This window comes from Dreissena polymorpha, chromosome 3 (genome assembly GCF_020536995.1).
Source record: "Dreissena polymorpha isolate Duluth1 chromosome 3, UMN_Dpol_1.0, whole genome shotgun sequence".
NCBI classification, from domain to species: Eukaryota; Metazoa; Mollusca; class Bivalvia; order Myida; family Dreissenidae; genus Dreissena; species Dreissena polymorpha.
In genome coordinates this window covers 43,084,198-43,106,801 of record NC_068357.1, presented here as the reverse complement: position 1 = coordinate 43,106,801, position 22,604 = coordinate 43,084,198, and the positions used below count along the sequence as shown (strand labels likewise).

General features: G+C 35.7%; 1 protein-coding gene across 4 annotated transcripts in view; it reads left to right on the top strand.

The window, feature by feature from the left end:
• Window positions 1-413: 413 nt before the first annotated feature.
• The window catches only part of LOC127873868 (slit homolog 1 protein-like), a 114,385-nt gene continuing 92,194 nt past the window's right edge, over window positions 414-22,604 (top strand). The window contains exons 1-2 of one of the 4 annotated variants that reach the window (XM_052417952.1): window positions 414-611; window positions 20,627-21,211. In XM_052417952.1, the coding sequence (XP_052273912.1) occupies window positions 20,673-21,211 (539 nt within the window). In that variant the 5' untranslated portion in view covers window positions 414-611; window positions 20,627-20,672. Of the gene's footprint in view, window positions 612-20,626; window positions 21,212-21,667; window positions 22,354-22,604 lie in introns of those variants that run through there. The other 3 variants (XM_052417950.1, XM_052417953.1, XM_052417955.1) reach the window with 3 other exon arrangements.

Here is a 22,604-nt window from a genome sequence, read left to right as displayed (position 1 = left end):
AAATATTGAATGTCAAAAAATGTGTTAATGTTATTCTATCCGTCTTTAGCTTTAAAATGATATATACTTTGAGCATATTGTACCACATTCAATGAAGAAAAAACAAAGCGAAGTTTTAATGAATTTTATCCCCCCCCCCCCCCTGAACCTTAATTCAATACACAAAGACGAAATAATGCTGTTTAAATAATAATGTTTAAACAAACACTTCTTTACATGTATTTGGTATTTTATGAATAGAAAAAAAGTATATTTTATTAATAGAAAATAGTAAATGCATGCGCATGCGCGAATAGCAACTGACGGATATTCGAGGTCACGTGGTCATCTAGCCTAAAATCTTTTGGGATATTAGGTTACCTGGTTGATTTAAAGGCATGTGACAGGATAAAGTGACTTATCACTGAATTTTAGTGGGATTTTGTGTTTACATAGCATACACGTTCTACATGTGGCAAAATATAAGATTAAACAATGATTTAAAAAGGAAATAAACATTCATTGATGTCAATGTGTAAGCAAGACAAGATCAGCGTTGCATGAAGTTAACATTTTGGATATACCAGGACATCTTATGTGTATGTGCTGTATGCAAAGGAATAAAAATAGCTGTAAGACAATTACTTAACCATTTCTATACATGGGAATTGCACTCTGTTAAACACGTATTTTTTGTTATATGTCATACATAGCTATTTACACAATTTGAATGTGTTATCCTTTTTGAAGCCAAAGTGTTTTTATATAAAGGAAATATGGAGAAAATAGTTGGTAATATATATCTTCATTCACATCAAAGCTTTACCATTTCAAACCTGTATGTACGGTGGCACTTAGTAGTAGAAGTAGTAGCTAAATTTTAAGAATAAGGCCAGATAATGGTGCATCATGAAGTATGTCTGGAAGGTTACGAGCTAGGATTTGGAATTGATAAATTGACTGTATTGGAGTGGGTAATACCTATGTTCTTCTTTCCTTTAATAAAAGTGACTTTTCTCATATGGAATTATCATCAGTCATCACTCCTTATCTGAAGACATTCATTATGTTTAACCAACAATAGCTAATTTGATAGGTAAGTCGTGATAGGAATCGGAAGGCCCGGTTTCAGGACGGGACCTGTGTATTTGGTAGGGTGATCTTCTGCGCTTTTAGAAACAGGGACCTGGACACCATGTTGCAACAAGCGATGTCATATACCAAAATAATCGGGATACCTTGAAGTTTATCAGACCACCGGCATAAATTGGCATAAATCGTTGCGAGCTGAGAAATCCAAGTTGGCGGCCAAGATGGGCGCCATTTCTTTGAATATTGGGTAATGATAAGGTCATATTTTTTCACGTACATTTGATACAATTAAATAGCTTGTAAATAGTGTTCATGTCTTGAATACTCACGAAAAATATGCATGAAGGTTGTTACTGAAGGTCAGGGTCAAGGTCATATGTAAGGTCAAAGGTAAAAAAAAATACCGTTCATTCCATGTATCTTTCTGTTTGTTTTGAATTTAGTTGATTATACTTAACCAGATTATATTTCAAAGTGAACTAAAATAATTTCCCTCTAATATCATGAATAGTTTTTGCAGTTATGTTGTTATGTAAGCCTGTAAATTAACATCCAATATGGCCGCCAGGCATACAGGAAAATGTGAAAAATACAACACAAACACTATTACTTGATAAAAGTTGACAAATATTTTATTCTGATTGATGGTAACTAGTTTGCAGGTAACTGTATATACGATATTTGTTAAATTCACATTAAATTGACATTTCATATCCATATTTACATGAATATATTGCTAACTATACAATAAAACTACACATTATAATTCAACAATGCAGTTTTGGTCATAGGTCAGGTTTAATAAACTTCGTGTCACACTTGTACCTTAAATTGTTAGCTTAGAATTTAGTTGAATATTTAAAACAAACATTTTATGCATATCAAACAAAACAAGCGTAAGCAGGTATATAACAAATAAGCAATTTGGATGGGGTGTGGTGATGCCACACATAAACAGTATTCAAGAACGTTACATCAAATAGTATTTTGAAATAGTGTCAGTACCAAATAAGTCACATCTCAATACTTAAGTTATCATGATATTTATTAGTATTATTAAATCTGGTCATGTATGAATATTAAACACTGAGACGAGTTCAATCTAATCATACAATATCTCTGGTTTAATGTCAATTGAAGATTAATAACACACCATCCTCAAAAAAGATGACATCGCATATTCTATTGCGGCTTGAAATATCAAAGCTATGTCATAAAGAAATAAACCACTGACTTGGGGAAAATATATAAAGGCAGGCCTTTTCCGCTCCATTTTGGGAAAACGCCACACTGGAATTTTGGGAATTTCGCGTCGTGAAAAACCCCATTTTGGGAAAAAAATCGCAAAACTGGCTCAATTGGGAAAAATAATCGCATGTAAATAGTGTTTCTTATATTTCCAAGAAGCCGTTAACTGGTAAATAACCACTTTTTTGATAACTTATTATTAAAATTTTACAAAATATTATGAACATGTGTGATAAGTGCATTTTTTTATATCTGATTTTGGGGAAAGGGTCTGGCCTTTTTTAGGGGAAAAAAAATCGCGCTAAATGCCGGATTTTGGTAAAACTAAGGAATGTCTTAGATAATCAAATTAATATATTTTACTGTTTTTAAAATTAATTCAAGGCAACAGATAATTTAATTATGCAATATTTTTCTATTTGCTACACTGGATCAGGTTAACTTATATATTTAAAGGTTTAAACAAATATTTTGTTTTTTTTTATTGGAATCTGGAAAAAAAAATCAATTTGGAAAAAAATAACCAGATTTGCATTGGGAATGGGGCCGAAATTCTGACCCGTGGCATAGGGCGGAAAAGGCCTGAAAGGGCAACATAGTCATCATTGTAATTCAATAATGTTCAAACATTTTCACATTTCTTCTGAACCCTCCGCCTCTACTATTGCAAGTATTGTGAACAAGTTACGGCATAAACTTTCACCGGCATTGGATCCCTTGCATCCACACGTCTCAGTGCATGGCTGCTCATTGGAACAACATACACACGCATCGTCGCATGAATGTGTACAACAGCATACAATATCGCTCATAAGCTCTGGGACAGCTGCAGCTTGTGTCATCATTTGTGGGACATACATATTAGACTCTGTATTCACTGTGTAGCCGAAATCTACATGATCAAGTATTGATGTGGGGGATAAAACGCTCCTCCAGATATATACAACGCAGTAAATGAAGCATGAGACTGTCATCTGTGTGTGGGGGGGGGGGGCAGTTTCCTAGGTGCGCAATGCATTTAGGGAAATACAGTCGTTCTTACCATAAAGCATCCCAACAAAAGATGTAGCCGCAACTTTGGTTCTTCGTAATAAGGCTGGCTGTGTTCCTAGCTCTGCAAAATCAGAAAGTTGGCAGGCTGATTTAGCAAAAACTTGAAAAACTCGCTTCTTTCCAATTCCGTAAAAGGAAGAACATGTGACACTACCAATAACACAATAAACTGGCAGCAAAATACTGCTCTGGTCAGGCTGAAGAGCATTGAAGACAGAGTGAACTGGTATATATCTGGTGCGGTCTGAGTATAAACCTCTTCTTCAAGTTTTGAAGTATAACTTTTCGACAGCCAACTTCTTGAAATGGTGTAACAGCAGAACAAAGATGTCTGTGTCTGGGCTAACAACCACTACAGTTCTTGCATCAGAACCTGATGAATATGTGACGTGAAGCAACATCCTGTAATCTGCTTCTTCTTGCTCGGAGTACAGACTCGGAGTACAGACTCAGAATAAATGAAACGCATGTATTGGTAACTTTCAATTATTTTTGCCACATGCCACCAGCACTATACACTTCTTGGTTTTCGTCAAGCAGTTCATGACAGTGAAGAGTCAAGTACTCTGTGTACAGTTTAGCCTTTGCTTCTGCTGCTTGTCAATACTCAGTTCCAGTCCCTGATCTGCTTCTGATAGTTAATGCATGTAATAACTAGTTCATCATATGGGGTATCCCCTCTTTTATGTCTTGTTTGAGATTTTAGGCTATTCGGCAAATACCTGTCGAAGACAACGTGTACTTGTTGAACTCCACGGCTACAAGACAAAACGTACTTAAAAAAAATTGGACGCCATGTGTTTATATGTTGTCTTTCCACTGGAGAAAGGCTTTAAAATCTTAATTATCGCCTCACCATCATAAACGATACAATCTGTATCATCAGTTGTACTGCTGTCAGGATTTTCATTTGCAAGACCTTCCAATGTTTCGAGAAAGTCGGATTTCTTTTCATCATCATGCATCCTTCATCAGCAAAAAGGCTTAATGGAACTGATGCATTCTCGAAAGATAGAACTCGATGCAATGGCATTTTCTTGTAAGAATTTATTGCCAGTAGACGCAGGTACATTTCCTATCCGTTCATATTTATTGATTTAGACCTTGTGTGGACAGCTTGTTTTGAGGATACCATTGTTCAAACTTTGGAACGAGGTAATGGGTCCAAGAATTGTTTCTTTGTTGACTCTTCCTGTGATATGAACCTCTCACTGACGAAAGTCTCAAGTAACGCTCTCCCAGTTTCATGGCAGTTTAGTAAACTTGAAGCAACGTCTTGTGTAGGTTCAAAACCTGTTGCCATATTCACCACTTTTTTCTGGGGGTGAGGAAAAAGAAAATGCGTCAATGAAAATTTCGTTTTCATACAAGGACAACATCTGCTTCACATCGTTGTTGTATATTTTAGTGTGGTATTCAGTGTCGGTATGTTTTTTTTTGAATCAACCCTTTCAGAATTTGCAAAAGACATGGCATACTTTGGAGTAATGGGTCGAGAAAAAAAACCATCGAGCTAAGGCGCCGTCATTATGGGTCAATCAAATTATCCCTCCTGCAGACTTTAAGGCCTTATTTTCAGTTACCTCATTAAACAAACCTTTTATTTATTTGGCTACGAACTGTCCTTCGGCAAAGTTCTCTATCAGCTGCTCAGGCAGACGATTCATCTTCAACTGCATGTACGTCATAAATCTGCAATAGGTGGTTCGATTTGAGGCAAACAAGAAAGGTAGGAGCATTGTTTTGGCAGTCTGGAAATGAATCCCAAATTCAATGTCTAGAGGCTGCTAGAAGGATTTTGATAGGCAAGGATTCTTTTGTCAGATGTTCATCACAGAGTTTGAATAATGGTGACATTGATCTCCTCTCTTGTCTGAACATCTCAATGAAACGGACAACTTCTGTTTCAATCTCACGCAATATGTCATCAACACCAGTGTCAACTGACCGTAGTTTTAAATTGCATATCCTCTGCAAAAGATTTGATGGAATACATTTGGAGTTTCTCTGTAACCATTCGCCAAACTGAATGAAGAACCTATTATGTAATACTTCATCAATCATAATAATGGCACGTAACGCCCTATCAACAAAATCTTTGCCCGATAACTATCTATCTGATGTTAACCTAGCAAATACATCAGATTTTACCATTAACTGTTTAAGGCCTGCATCCCCATAAATATGCCCAATCCCTCCAAACACACACATCAGAAAGTGCATACCCCTTTCTAGAGGAATAACATTTTCAAACTCATTTGGGTTGCCCAGGTAATTTCAAGCGCTTTTGTTAGTAGGCCCATGTCAAACACAATAGGACACACTGTTAGTCCCATTGCCTGCATGTGTTTCTTTGTTCGAACTAAGGTAGTGTTCACTGTGTTAAGGTCTGTTTGCGGGGCTAGTATAATTCGATTGAATACTACTTCTGCAACTGAAGACGATATGTCCTTTTGTATGTTAGTCTTATATACTGTCCATGTTGGACAGGTGTAAGATCTATCATCACACATGTTAATCACATTGCGCCTGCCAATATTGTAGAAAAGTTCTTTCATACGAAGAATTCTCGTCGACTGGATTTCTGGTCTATTCAGCTCTGAGAGGTCAACTGGGGTTTGAAGCTGTGGTGATGGTCTTACCGGAGGTTTTTGGTAGTGCAACGTATGGGAATGTCCATTTCCTGAAAAATAACCATTTACTATTGAATGCAGAGATTAAGATATAGGCCACGTACATGTATAAATATGCGGGAAACTTTATCTAAGGTCATATACTAGTATATTTAGATGTTCGCCTCAAATATCTTTAAAAAACAAAAGTTTTAAGTATTAATGTAGTTTTACTATTCATGACTGCATGTGTATACATGTATATACGGAGGCTTTCGTCACCTAACCATTGTTTTCATTTGCCAAAATCTGAATTAAGTTTACCTGAAAAAACTTGTAAATCTATAATACGTTCTTGTGGACGTTTGATCCTTCCGCAGCTCTCTCCACTGCTTGGTGATATATGCACAAGAATGCTCGTTATGGCATGAGTTGACCGTTTACCACTTAATGTGTTTTCACAATGGTCCCAGTTATATGCTGAAGCGAGTATTAGATCATCTCTAGGTCGTAAACGTTCAGGTGAGTTTAATGCCATATGCGGTGGGACTACACCTCCTGAAACAGAATTATAACTGGCCGTTTCATGTCTATACTTGAAAAAAAAAATAGATTCTGAGAAAACAATGACACTATGAACAATTTTAAGTCAAAAGAATAAGTACACATAATATAGCAAGATTGAATATTATTGAATTTTGAACGGTGTTGTATTAAAAAGTACATTTTTCCTTTTTCAACAAAAATCTGATTAAAAAAAAATAATTTTGAAGCCAATTCAAGAAGATAATGCCTCATATCTGATTGTAATTGTTGCTGACTTTCAGACATGTACAACGCAGCAGATGTGAGGAGAAAAATAGATTCTGAGAAAACAATGACACTATAAACAATTTTAAGTCAAAAGAATAAGTACAAATAATATAGCAAGATTGAATATTATTGAATTTTGAACGGTGTTGTATTAAAAAGTACATTTTTCCTTTTTCAACAAAAATCTGATTTAAAAAAAATAATTTTGAAGCCAATTCAAGAAGATAATGCCTCATATCTGATTGTAATTGTTGCTGACTTTCAGACATGTACAACGCAGCAGATGTGAGGAATTGTAGCATTTCAGTGTAAGTAAGGGTGTAGCCATGAGGGTTCAACTATTATATTAACTTCTTAGCTCCAAATGTATGATAGAGGTAAACTTTTAATCCCAGATGCTTTGGTGTAATAACTGATGGTTTTACTAGGTACGTTATATCGCTTGCAATAGAAATAACCTTTTGACTGACAGTCTGTTCATTGGCATCAGTGCCATTTTCAAGTTCTCATTTTAAAGATAAGTAGTTAATAAAGCGAAGGAGTAATGGGTCAGTGAGTTTGATCTGATTCTCGGGACTAAGTTCCTATAGTTGCATATGTGTTTCTGTATGTACTTGTATGTACTTATTCTGGTTACCAGACATGAAATAAAATGTGTTGGAAAAAAATACTCTGACAAAAAGGTGGACCTTAAGAAGCATGCGGATAATTTCGTATAAAAATATGGATCCGTCAATAATGATTCAACACATTGCCGTCATAGTGCATGCCGAATTTGAGTCATTTATCGATGTTTATCCATTCCTCTTAAATAGTTAAAGTAAACAATATGTTAGATTGTGCTTAACCGACAGGAATAAAAACCCATGATTTCAATTGATACCCTAGATAAGCGATAAATAAAAACGGGGTTAAATCGACGTTTTACGTCGACAATTTACGTTTATGTGTCTTACAATAGTATTATAAGCGATTAATTATGTATTATACTTGTATAAGGCCATTATCATCAGAAGAGCCAGGCGCAATATGGGCACGTCCTTATCTAAAGGGATGTGCATTTTGACGCAATCGTATCATGTTAAATACGAACCTTACGACAAAATTAATAAAAAAGGATGTAATCCCATGACTTTTTTTAAATAAATATTTAAGTAATCATGATGATAATACAAAGTGTTATTGTAAAACACACATATGCATTTTATCGCTTATTAGAAAACTGGCAGGCGTTAACAAATCATTGTTTCATACTTTAGGTTGTTAATATTAAACATCAAATTGTTCACCGTGTGTATATTAATGATATCAGCCTCTAATAGGAAATATGGATACAATTACGCAATCGGCCTATTTCTGAAAAACAATTCTGGAAGCATTTTAGACACGCTGTAATGCTTTTAACAAAGCATAAAACCCTATGCTTGCAAATCGTACGGGTATTTAAATATGCTGACTGACATCATGAAGTTGTAAGACTTGTTTAGTATTTCCTGTCCTACTTTTATATTTAATCCCTTCACCTGCCAATCTGATCTACATACAAACAGAATCTAACGTGTTCACGTTACACTCAGGTTCGACATTTATATATATTTACATAATTGAGTTGTAAAAATCTACTGCTGTTAAGCGATCAAATGTTACAACCATTTACCATGTAAGAATAAAAATTATCACCATAAAAAAAGTTCCTATGGAGAATACTATTCTTCTTTTAGAAGTCATTCTCCTTTCTCAATTCGCCGTCTCAAAATTGTAGCTGCTTCATGCAACACAGATGCTTCCCTGTCTTCCAAATTAAGATGACTTTTAACCAAGCTGGTATCACGCTCAGACTGCTCCTGAACTTCTTGACCGTTTTCAGCAAAGCCTCCTCTATACTTATATCATTGCTACATACATGGTCATACTTTCCTTTTCTAGGTATGAATCTTAGATCTGGCCATACTCTGTGGAATGCTTTTTTGATATGTTTAGACTTGCGTTTGCAGATTCCAATTAAAATATTTTCGTTTGAACAGATTTCATTTATACAAGATTTAATTTCCGAAAAAAAATTAGAATTCGCTTTTCAATCTCTATAAAAGCCGATAACTCTGACATGACAATTTTCACAACATAATCTAATTTACTTTTCCGGTAAGTAGGATTTTGTGTTTTATGTAATTCAGAAATGTAAGAAGCTAGACAGCCTTTTTTGCGATAATATCTAGCCTCCACTGCCACAAGATCACCTTTACATCCAAGTATTCTGGTTCGAAGTTCTTGATCATTTTTTATTGTGGACACTTCCAACAGTTTTGCTACTAATTTTAATGTTTCGTCAATAGAACCTTCAACTCTTGACCATTTATATCGATGTTTTTTACTACAATTAAAACCACAAATGAAACAATGTTCCCTCCAGTTAAAAATGTCATCTTTTTATGTCTTGTAAATGTATTTGGGGTTTCCAACACATGCGGTGGAATTTCTTCTTTTACCTTTTCTGAAGCGCTGCTGTAAAATGGGTGCATGAATTTTGCACGACATGCCTTGTGATAAAAAACGGCTGTTTCACCATTGCGTATTTCGCTTTGAAATGCAACAATATTGACAAAGATTTCATCAGACCTAGTTTTGCTGATGGTTAATAGCGAGTCAAATTTCTTTGGATTTAGAATAGTTCTATTGCTTTGAAAGTCTTGTTACAGAAGCAACAACTGTCTGGACTTAATGCTAATTTTCTCCTCTTTTTGACAGGCAGAGTATTATCTTCCTCGATGGTATCATTTGTACACTGAAAATAAAGATGCAAATATAAAAAAGAGTTTACATAAAGAACTAGCCTACTACACATTTATAACTATCCCAGAGTCATTACATAATTTTCATTCGCCATCGCTTATACTTTTGACCCTTTTAGGCTTCCGTACTTTAAAAAAAATAAGCAGTACTCCTTTAACTTCTATCAATTTTCACAAAACATATGTATAATTCATCCATTTGAAGCACTTGTTGGTGTTGACAACTTTGTTAAACATTTAAACAGGGTAAAATATATCTATATTTCAGTTCTTATTCACTGTGAAAACTTCTATGTTTCTTCTAGTTTTCTTCATTGATAGCGAGCTCGCAGCGAGCTATACCAATACGTATAATTACTGCTAATATAATAAGCATAATGCTCAATACCTAGGTATAGCTTTATGTTATTTATTTTTATGTCCCCCACTATAGTAGTGGGGGACATATTGTTTTTGCCCTGCCTGTTGGTCTGTTGGTCCGTTGGTCTGTTGGTATGTTGGTCTGTTTGCGCCAACTTTAACATTTTGCAATAACTTTTGCTATATTGAAGATAGCAACTTCATATTTGGCATGCATGTGTATCTCATGAAGCTGCACATTTTGAGTGGTGAAAGGTCAAGGTCATCCTTCAAGGTCAAAGGTCAAATATATGTGGTCAAAATCGCTCATTTTATGAATACTTTTGCAATATTGAAGATAGCAACTTGATATTGGGCATGCATGTGTATCTCATGGAGCTGCACATTTTGAGTGGTGAAAGGTCAAGGTCAAGGTCATCCTTCAAGGTCAGAGGTCAAATATATGTGGCCCAAATCGCTTATTTTATAAATACTTTTGCAATATTGAAGATGGCAACTTGATATTTGGCATGCATGTGTATCTCATGGAGCTGCACATTTTGAGTGGTAAAAGGTCAAGGTCATCCTTCACAAGGTCAAGGTCATTCTTCAAGGTCAAACATCATATAGGGGGACATGGTGTTTCACGAACACATCTTGTTTAGAAACTCTATTGCTAACATTTATTGTACGGAACTAAAAATGTATCTCTATAAATGTGTAACAGACATGTTTCATTATATAAGTTGCTGCCTTATATAAAAAGTGCAATATATGTTGGCTATTTCCTTCTATTAAATAGCATAACAGCCCAAAGTATATACTTAAAATGACTAATTTGTATTAAGTCCATTTTCCATATATGTTAACAGCATAATAGCTGAATGCCACCCTGTCGCACATTTTTTGTTGAAAAATGTGATCACCGTTTTTGGGGTATTCCCACTACTGTCATGTATTATGTTTTGTATAGGTTCATTACTAAATTCTGTATTATCACTTACTTTTCACTTGACCTTTTGATATATCTACTACAGTATGGTTAAGACTGACGATGTACTATGTACAAGTCGTAATAAATATCTGTTCTGTTCTGTTCTATCATATGATCAATATCATCAGATGGCTCATGGGTGGATTCAGGTTCGAATCCCGATCTGACCTTCGTAGGTAAACTTGTGGTTGCAATGCTGGCAACTGATAGTGTGACAATCTAATTTGGGCGGGGTTTTGGGCTTAAAGTTCTGTTCATCAGGTCAAATGAAACCCTTTAATATGGCCCGTTTGTTGTTTAATTGCTGATTGACATAATAATTAAAAGTTAATTTCCTTATTTTTTTATACCAGTCTTTACGAACTCCACGTTCTTCTGATAGGAAGTGCCATAATAATTGTATTCAAATATTATCTTTATTAAAGTTTTTTGTTAGTTTCTTCTATTAAACATTAATCGAGCTCGCTTTGAGACTTTGCCTTAATTCATATTACAAATGTTTCAAAAGGTGTTTGAATAGACCAGATATTGGGAAAAGTACTTATTAATCCCCATAACTTTGTAAAATATAAAATATGTAACTTACCAAAGAGAAACTTTTTGAATTTGGCAAAATTCAATTTGTTTACATTTTAACATATTGCCGCCATTGAACTTAACATCCTTTTGTGATCTCCTTTTGAAGAGTACTCACTATGGTGTGCTAATGATCATAAATTGACAATTGGTGTTTATTTCTATATTTCAACCTACTAGCACAAATTACATTGGTGAGTTCAGAGGTGCATGTGACATGTGTGAAAACAAAATTGATACCTTTTAGACTAATACTTTAACCACACAAAAACATTTTTGTAAACACATAAAATATCCTCTTCAAAGATATCCTACCCATATTTTAATATAATAGTGTAAATACCTATACATCATACTTTCACCACACACAAGCTGCTTTAAAGTCACATTAGGTGCAATGAAGATGACCCTTACCTGAGTTTGACTAGTCCCAATCAACAGCATCTATTGATGTCCTCTTCCACGTGTCGTACTTACTGGCATAAGGCGGTACGCTTTGGAAGGCATATTTGTAAATTTGATGTTTCCACGGTAAAATTTGCGATAGTTCTTTTGATACGCAAAAGGACAATGTTCTTGTCCTGTGAAAATATATACATTTAAAATATACACTCGATCAATGTATATATTCATCTGAATGCCGGTGCAGGGATTGAATTGTACTTTTCAATGTAATAATCACATCGCCGTCATTTTAAAAGACATAATTTGCATTTCCATGGGAACACATTTGTTGTACTGTTTGCATAAACATAACTACAGTCAATGCCCTTTAGTTTGATACAAAATTACCTTGAGTACCTTGTGTATTTTGCCAAAAAGTGAAAATATGTGGTAAGTTTATATTTTTTCTGTATTTTTGACCTTTGACCTTTGATTTGACCTTGAACTTGACCTTCGAAGATGACCTGAATGCATCACATTTTGAGTACTTCTAATATAAATTATTTTCACTAGTAGATTAATTTGTATCATTATTATATCAAGAAGTATCTTGTTTTAGTTTTTATTACTATGCAGTACAAACACAAATGGCGGCCATCTTGGCGGCCATCTTGGATATCTTAGCTCGCCACCATTTACTCGTATGCCAATTTATGCCGTTGGCTTAGTAAACTTCAGGCTATCACGGTCATTTTGGTATATGACTCAGCTTGTTGCAATATGGTGTCCACTTTACCCCTTGCAATAATGGCCTTCTGAGCTAAAAGTCACCCTACCAATTAGTCTGTTCCTCGAAGATGTTTTGCATCTACTTAAGATGCTTAAATACAGTGGGGATTTTCTTTCCATGAATTCCATGAAGGTTCCTATGTCATCATGCAGTTTCTAGAAAACATTGCGAATGTTTTAATTTTGGTACATGGCGGATTGAATACGTCATCATGACGTATTCAATTCCTTGACATACTGGATGATGGGGCTAGTAACTTTTCAAATAATAAACGGTTGTCGTTCGTCGTTACTTGAGACGCTTGTGTTGCAGACAAGCCTGAATCAATCTTCCCAGCAGTAAGTGAACACTTTCTAAACTTCCTTTGCTTATGAGGTGGTATTATGTACATATAATGATAATTTCAGGAATTATTTTCGTATTTCGTAATATTATAAGACTTGTTCAGTTGTACTTGTAGGATCAAATTCCAAGCCTGCGTCGACCTCGCCAAAGTCAACTTCGAAATAATTTTTGCCGTGTATACATAATAATATTCAGTTTGATTTAACGCTGAGAGCATAGAATTAGGACAGTTCATTATAAATCAAATCAGTTTCGTTATAGAAGGGTTTCAATATATATCTGATTTATTATTTTGTAAAGACCTCGATTTGGATGCGCAACTTTTTTCGAAGGTGAATCTGAAATTCCACTCTGCCAGGCGTGCTCAGACTAGTGACCCAGATGTTATAACCTTGAAAAATGTATATGATAATAAATGTTGCTGAATTCGCTCTTCTCGCGAAATTTCTGAGTGCCTTGTCCTAGAGGAACGCATGGCGCGAAAGAAGATGTAAAGGCTTCCCTGCGCCTTGTATCATGATGTTGATCATATAATTGATCTCTCCGCTCGCCTTCGCTTTGTGAGCCTCTTGTTAATCCACCATTAACATCTCTATTTTCAGAATCAGATATAGCCGACGTAATATAATTGACATTATGAATTACTTCACCAAGCGTAAACCTGACGCGAATCATTCCTATGAAGACGACGGAGCACCTCCAAGCAAACAGCGCGACTGCAGTGGTGACGTAACTGTGCCACATGAACCCATGCCAGATAATCAACACCTAGATTCCGAACCATCAACCAGCGCTGCCCTCGATCATGAAGCGTAAACCAACGCTAACCCGATCCTGAACCGTTAACCAGCGATACCCCCGATCGTCAACCGTCAACCGCTCAGAGTGTTTAAGTGTGCCATGATATGGATATTGGGAAGCTCGTCAATAACTATCGACTCGTCTCTAGTGATACCCACTTTAAGCTTTTAGCAAATGCATACATACCTCCTATTAACTACGTCTTTCGAAAAGAATCTAAAGGAAATAGATGTTTTCGCCATCCATGGTTGACGCAATATCGTTGGCTAGCGTATTCGCCTCTTCTGAAAGGACCGGTATGTAAACTATGTGTGTTATTTCCACAACCTGTTCACCGAGGCATAACTGGCACCTTCATCAATGCCCCTTGTCGAAAGTATAACGACCTACATAACGCTGCGAAAAAACGAATGAGTAGTGCCTGGCATCATCAATCTCAAGAGGATGCTATCAAAGTCCTTGCCAACACGAAAAATCAAGAACGTCGTTTCGACAGTTTATTGGACAGTGCCTTTAATTAAAATGTTTCAAGGATCCGTGCATAATTAATTCCAAATAAATTTTTGTCGAGCATTATCCTCTGTGGTACCCATAACATTGCACTAAGGGTAAAGATTCCAAATCCAGCAATTTTAATGATTTGTTATCGTTTCGAATCAAATCAGGTGATGATGTTTTGAAGACACATATGAAACATCCAAGTGGCAATGCCAAATATACATCGGTTCGAATCCAAAATGAACTGATAAGTCTATGTGAAGAGACTGTGAGAGATGTAACTGCAGCTAACAATTCATCTGGATTCTCAATCTTAGCGGATGGGACTGCTGATATCTCGGGAACGGAGCAACTGTCTATCGGACTGAGATTTTTCAATGAAGAGAAACTCGTCATAGGAGAAGAGTTCCTTGGATATACAACACTTGATGAAATGGACGCAGAAACTATTGCACGGACAATCGTAACACAGTACAAGAAATACGGTCTGAACTTGAACAAGCTACGCGGCCAAGGATACGATGGATGCTCGACTATGGCTGGAGAAGAACATGGTGTACAAGCCCGTATTAGAGCCGATTATCCTCTCGCCGTGTTTTACATTGTTCGGCTCACCGTATTTATCCTGTTGTAAATAAATACAGCTTATGACGTACGCAATACCATAGGAACTGTGAAAACAATCATTAAGTATTTCAGAGAGAGCCCTAAGACAAGACGGCTAGTTCCAAACAAACCATTGTAAAGCGAAACAAGGTGGACTGCACAATAAAAACGCATACAAATCTCCGCTAACCATTTCATCGAAATACGCCGTCAGTTAGAATATTTAGCGTAAAACGAACAGAATACAAAAGGACGACAGACCGCACATCAGCTTTGTACTGCAAGTGGAATTGCGACATCTGTGATAACGCTCCACATAATAGCCATATATTCGTCCATTTTGAAGCCCATTACGCAAACACTTCGGACTGTTCAATTAGACATGATCGGTTTAAAAAAAAACACGTCGATAATTTAACATCGATGTTCACCGATCATCGAGAAAAAACGGTTTCAATGTTTGAGGAGGATATATTCGGACAACCGAATACATTGGTGTTTCAATGACAATACCACGGCAATGTGGCCGTCAAGTAGACCTAGCAAATGTTGGTGGAATCAGTGAAGAATACTATCGACGCACAATTTATATTCCGTTAATGGACTCACTTAGCCAGTCTCTATGAAGTCGATTTGCAGAATCGTATATGCTTGCGTTCATGTCATATCAACTCCATCCGAACCACATCAAAAACTTCCATAGATCAGACTATAAAGATCCGAACCAGCGACGAATATTATCAAATCGATAATTTTGAGCAAGACGCAATGTTATGGTAGTACATGAAATAGAATGAATCAATCGAACAGAATGAGTCAGATTTTGTTGACTTGGTAAAAAACGAATTTGTTTCCAGCCGTGCGTGAGGCGATGATCATATTATTAACACTTACGAAAGGCTCTCAGGATTATGCATTATGAGCGTTCACAGGGATCGGGTCAACACCGACAAGAATATGTTCATTCAAAAACTCATCATCGAGAATTCGGCTGCGACCCAAGTCGCCTTCACTTCCTATTCAGGGATTGAAAAAATGTTAATTGATTGACTTCTTCCCTCGATTTTGCACGAATGAATCATGTTTAAAAACTTTAAATCAATGTTTTGAGAGTAAATAAATTGGGCAATAACCGCATCCATGATTTGTTTACATGTAAATGGGAGTTGATGTTCGTGTGAAACTAACCAGGGGTCATTCGGACCCAAATTGTTCAATTCAGGAATCATAATTGTAAACGTTTAGATTTTTCCACATTCACTATCTGTTCCGCTCACCGATTTTCCAGAGGGGTGTCAGCTGACCCTATTTGCCCAATGTGCGGACACCCATGCTGGAGACACTTGCATGCTAATTTTTCATGTGTAAACAATTTATCTGACAAATCAAGGAAAATAAATATCATTTGCGTAATTCAGTTTTTTTTTTATAGACCCATCCCCAAACAGAACAGTCTGAAATATAGACCAATCAGATACAGCTTTATAGCTAGATTACCTTTTTATGAAGAATAGAATAATACAACACTAGATATAAACAACTTAATTAAGGTAATGGATGTTTTTGTCTATAGATGCTTTTGAGCTCATTACATAAATGAAACATTAACTGTAATTAACTGTTTTTTTATATTTATGTTTATAAATTTATGCACTTTAAAGAAAACTCATTCCTCATAAAATAAATGAATTAACTTAATTACGAACTGCAAGTGCATGAACAAAATGTTTATAATAATGGTAAAGCTCATTAACTGAACCGTTACTGAATGTGTTAGGTTATGGGCAAGAGTAAACATTCATTAAAAGTGTATGAATTACACCAAGGCTTGTATTAACCTTTTTTTTGTTTCATTTGGAGGTAATGAGCTGTTCATTAATAAAACAATGGTTCGTGAAAAAATCCTGTACGCACGAACTCTTTTTTTTTTGCCTTGACTTTGAACAGCGTAAGCTGTCAGTGTTACAAATGACGATTAACTGAGTTGTTATATGTTAGTAATTCATCTTTACAGAATTGTTAAGTTTGTTGTATGCCACGAAAATAGTTAGGTATTTTGTTTCGCCGTCACATGTGCAGATTTGTATGAAAAATCTGATATTTGATTACGTGCATTCTGATCTGAATATGTTTTTCAGTAATGGATAACTTTGTGAATACAAGTAAGTGTAATTTAATATAAGTAATGTAAATTTGTGCAGTTAAGCTGACAATGATGAAACATACTATGGAGTATAAATTGAAATAAGTAAGTGAACAGTATTTGTGAAGTTTACTTTAATTTCCATCATTGGAATGCATAAATAACTAGGTATCTAAAATTCATTGTTCTCCTGTATTCATTATTTCAGCGATCTTATATGTATATATGACAAACTTAATTGTCTCACGGCATATCTTTTTCAGTTCTGCAGAAATAATATACCCTGAAGTCAAATGGGTCACATTTTAATACCACAATTTGAGATCAGTCTTTTCAAAGTGTCATCAAAGCTTACTATCAATTTCATGTGTTTTGCATTTAAGACACATTTTAATGTCTGCTTGTTGTAAAACCATCAGTTCCATAATATCATATCCTTAACTTTAAAATGCGTTAAGATAGTTGAAAAGAGGCATATCGACTGTATATCATTGACATTTAAAAACACATATGAAAACAAACCTTAAAGTCTTTGTTCATATACTTATTAATCAAGCTACAATATCATGTTTAATCACAATTAATCTCCCGAACTCAGTATCTTTACTGTCTAGTAGGTTCGATCCTCTGGGACACAACCAATTCAGTAATGTAACAGATGTTACTGAGATTGAAATTGATTTGACTTCAACACTGGATGTGTCATTTTATTTCTATAACACCTTAAGCAAAATGAAATTATGCCCAGGCATGCATGAACAAAGTTTAGAAATACAGTAAAAACGCAAAAATACCATCTTGGTTAATACAAAAGTAATCGAAAAGTGCTTATAATACTAAAAGTATAGACATGATATTACATAAATACGTCCGTAACATGAACTATACATCCGGAACATGAACTGAGCAGTTCTGAATGTGACAATTACCAAAATGATGTCCATTGCACGTTTGATATCTTATTTTAAATTAACATAAAATAGCGTTTATACTTGATATACAGGTATTTCAACAAAATCTAAACACATAACAGACCTATTCTAAATAAAATATGCGTTTTGCGTTTGGAACAGTTTAAAATTTTATCAATTTCAATTGCTTAAAATTTATAAAGGACGCTGTATTTTCACTATAGGTCTACGTCATTGATTTCCCTCCCGTATTTATAGTTTTTTTTTTGAATCTGTGACAAAAAGTAGAAAATTGCCATTAAGACAATCTTTGAACAAGCCCCTTTAAGTATGGGCATAACAAACCTTGTTCTGCGTGTAGAATTATATTCTATATAATAATAATAATAATAATAATCTCTTTATTTTCCGAAGGTTAATATATATAAATATATATATTATATCTGGCCCCGTGTTCACAAAACGATTTTGCAATCTTAAATCGATTTTAACTGACATCTATTTCATTTTTGCATATTAACTATAATGGAAATCCATTTTCAATTACAAGCAAAATCGATTTCGCTTGCAAAAAATGTTTTGTTAACATGGGGCCAGGAAACGTTAAAAAACCTTTCCACATATCAGATCACTGCGTTGAGGCAATTAGTCACAGGCAACACAAGCACCAACAGCTCAAAGCTCGTTTAAAGTAAACATTTAACTATGGTTGTAGTGCATATGCCAATATATGTTAAAAGTCAGTAGTAAACACGCATGTTTGAATTAAGTTGCGTCAAATTATCAGTATTGGTGGTGCACAACCCCTGTGTCATTAGATTCAATGTAAAGGCCAAACTACCATCAGGTCATATGTAAAATATGCAAGCTACAGCTTGCTTTTGGCTTTTCAATAAGTAAACAATAAACACAACGTGCATCGGTGTCTATGACACATATATGTTGTATGCATTATTTGACATCACGCACATAGTTTGTTTAACTAGAGGGAGTCATTCAACGGATTGATATTTAACAAATAATAGGGGTATCAAACACGCCAAGTATAGTTTAATTAAAGGGGCCTTTTCGCAGATTTTGGCATGTATTGAAAATTGTCAGTAAATGCTTTATATTGATAGATGTAAACATTGGATCTTAAAAGCTCCAGTAAAAAATCAAGAATGAAATTTAAAAAAAAATAAAAAAAGTAACCCTCAACAGGGCTCGAACCACTGACCCAAGGAGTACTGGAGTAAAAGTCTTCCACTAAGACCATTCGACCAACCGTTCTCATACAATGACAGATGTATTTTATACTTTATATAAGCAATCCTCGTAGTTTCACAAAATATAATGACAACAGAACTATCCAAATTATTCAATCGATTCGAGTTGCAACGCTTTATAATGTTCATGTTTTTAAATCGTAAAACGATGCATATAATGGCTATTTAAGAGAATGGTAAATGTTCAGTTTTACTGTTTCCTCACAAATATCGTAACTAAAACGAAAATTTTCGAATCTGAAAATACTTTTGTTAATTTTGTCAATGTACCAAAACGTAAAAATGCCCCTTTAAAGCTTCATAAAACGACTCCGTTGAATTCAGTTAGACAAAATGTGTGCACCTTAATATTGTTAATTTATGTACCCCATGGGATATGAAGAATTGCAAAACATTTTGAATTATCACGAAAGAGAGCGTGTTGTACACTTCAGGGATCATTCGGACCCAAATTGTTCAATTCAGGAATCATAATTGTACACGTTTAGATTGTTCCATATTCAACTACCTGTTACGCTAACCGATTTTCCAAGGGGGGAGGGGGGGCGGGGAAGCTGACCCCACTTGCCCCAATGTGCGGACGCCTATGGTAGTAGTAGTAGTAGAAGTAGTAGTAGTAGTAGTAGTAGTAGTAGTAGTAGTAGTAGTAGTAGTAGTAGTAGAAGTAGTAGTAGTAGAAGTAGTAGTAGTAGAAAAATTAGTAGTAGTAGTAGTAGTAGTAGTAGAAGAAGTAGTAGTAGTAGTAGTAGTAGTAGTAGTAGTAGTAGTAGTAGTAGTAGTAGTAGTAGTAGTAGTAGTAGTAGTAGAAGTAGTAGAAGCAGAAGTAGTAGAAGTAGTAGAAGTAGTTGTAGTAGTAGTAGTAGTAGTAGTAGTTGTTGTTGTTGTTGTTGTAGTAGTAGTAATAGTAGTAATTGAGGCAGCAGCAGCAGCAGTAGCAGCAGTAGCAGCAGCAGCAGCAGTAGCAGCAGTAGTAGTAGTAGAAGTAGTAGCAGAAGCATTAGCAGCAGCATCAGTAGCAGTAGTAGTAGATTATTAAAAAACAATTAGCTCGGGAAAACAGGCTTATTTTGTGTTTCCGCGAGTTAATTTTTGTTTGGAGACGGGAAAAACAGAACTTGTGTTTTCCCGACTTCTTTTTTTTGATCGCTGCTGTCACCTTAGTGCCACTGTATGTATGTGACACAAGTTTGAACATTCGAGTGAATATAAGTAGTCAAAGATTTATGTCAAAGCTCAATTTAAAACATAAGGTATGAAATATTGACCATCTGTTAACGATAATTGACATATAACTGAATTGACATATTGTGAGGAAAAAGCAAATCAGTCACCTTACATTACATGTTATCTGCGTTAAAAAAACTTTTATTTTTTTTATATTTCAGGTCCTGTCACTAAATTGAGAAGCTGATAAGCTGCCCTAAAACAACAATGGGCTTTCTGGTGCAAGCAAGTACCCTGGTGTGTTTGGTGATGCCGGTGGTGGTGGAGGGCTGCACATCGCCCACACAGCCCCCAAACTTATGTACCTGCCAGAGCACGTTTTCAAGCAACATCAAGCTGCTAGATTGTCGCTTCAAGAACCTGACAGCAATTCCTAGCTTCACTCCTACCACTGAAAACATCTTGTTTGACCTTCTCCTGTCAAACTATGTGGTTAATCCAACCCCCAACAAGATAACAACCATTGGTGCAAATGCATTTCAGAACATACGTGTGCGCAAAATTAACCTTCTTGGAAACAATTTGCAGACAGTTGATTATTACGCTTTCAATAGTTCAGCAAATATTAAAGAAATATTGATAGAAGGAGGAGGAAATAATCCTGCACCATTTGATGCACTGAATGCTACAAAAATGTCTTTAACAATGTTGCATTTGAAGAACTTCAAGCAGACAACAATAAGTGCAGGACAACTGGCATTTCCAAATCTAAAGACTCTTATACTAGAGAACATTAATGGACTCGCCTCATTGCAGCCGGACGCATTTAATCCACTCCAAAATCTTACGGAGTTTGAAATTCTGCAACCAACAGGAACCTGGAATATCTTTCCTGTTCCAGTGTTTAACAATCTGAGGAATCTTGCACATCTGAAACTGCAAGGCCTGATACTGGGACCATCAAGCACACGCATTTATGCTGGCTCTTTTCATGCACTTGGCCGACTTGAAACTCTGTATATCCTGGAATTACAAAATCTACGAAGCATTGACAACGGTGCATTTGGTAACTCAAGTAAAAGCTTAACACATTTTTACATTAGATACACTGAAATCGCAAATTTAACCTTTTTACAAGCTGAAAAGTGGCCTTCTTTGGAACATTTGGACCTTAGTTACAATTTGAAAATTGGAAGTGTAATAAGTACAACCAATTTCTCCACTTTATACGGGCTGCGTTCTTTGTTGTTGGCAGAAACTGAACTAACGTCTGTCAACACTAGCATGTTTGCTGACCTGAGGAATCTTCACACTCTGGACATCGGATACAACAAGCTATCATACATTGGGCCTCGAGCCTTCAGCAACATGCCCAATCTCACCGACCTTAGACTCACGGATCAACCTACCACCACCATTAACATCCATGCCGATGCCTTTGTGGGCATAGAAAACTCACTCCAACATCTCCTACTTTCCAATATCAGATTCAATTACTCAACGTTTTGGACTATTTTACCTTCCTTGACTCAACTTCTTGAACTCAACTTGGAAAATACTGCATTGACTGTTATACCTGATTATGCATTCAGATACAACAACAAACTGACAAAATTATATTTATCAAATAACAAACTGAACATAGTAAAACAAGAATCATTTTATGGACCAAAGACCACTTTAGCTGAAGTACATTTAAATGGGAATCAACTGAATACATTGGATGCATGTGTGTTCAGTGATTTTTCTACCAAACCGATGTTTTTTATTTCGTTCAACAAACTTGATTGTGACTGTCGTCTGCTGTGGCTACTGAGCTGGATAGCTCAAGATCGTGACCCAAACACTTTTGTTGAAGTGTATATAGGACCTTGCATCAGTCCACAACAATTTTCTAATAGGTATCTTAACAAGGACATTAAAGAATCTGAACTGTGCCCAGGAGGAGGTGGTTACCTTCCCCAGTGTCCAAACCTGTATACAACGACCACTGTCAGTACCACTACAAGAACATCCTCTACCACATCTCCCACAACAAAAACAACACTACCTCCTATTCCAGGATTCAAGCTGCTTTTTAATCATGCAGGCCCCACAACCATCGACGTCATTTGGACTGTTGATGACAAAACTGATGTAACCGGTTTTAAACTAGAATTGGTAACCAACACTCAAGGCACAATAAGCAGAGAGATAGCT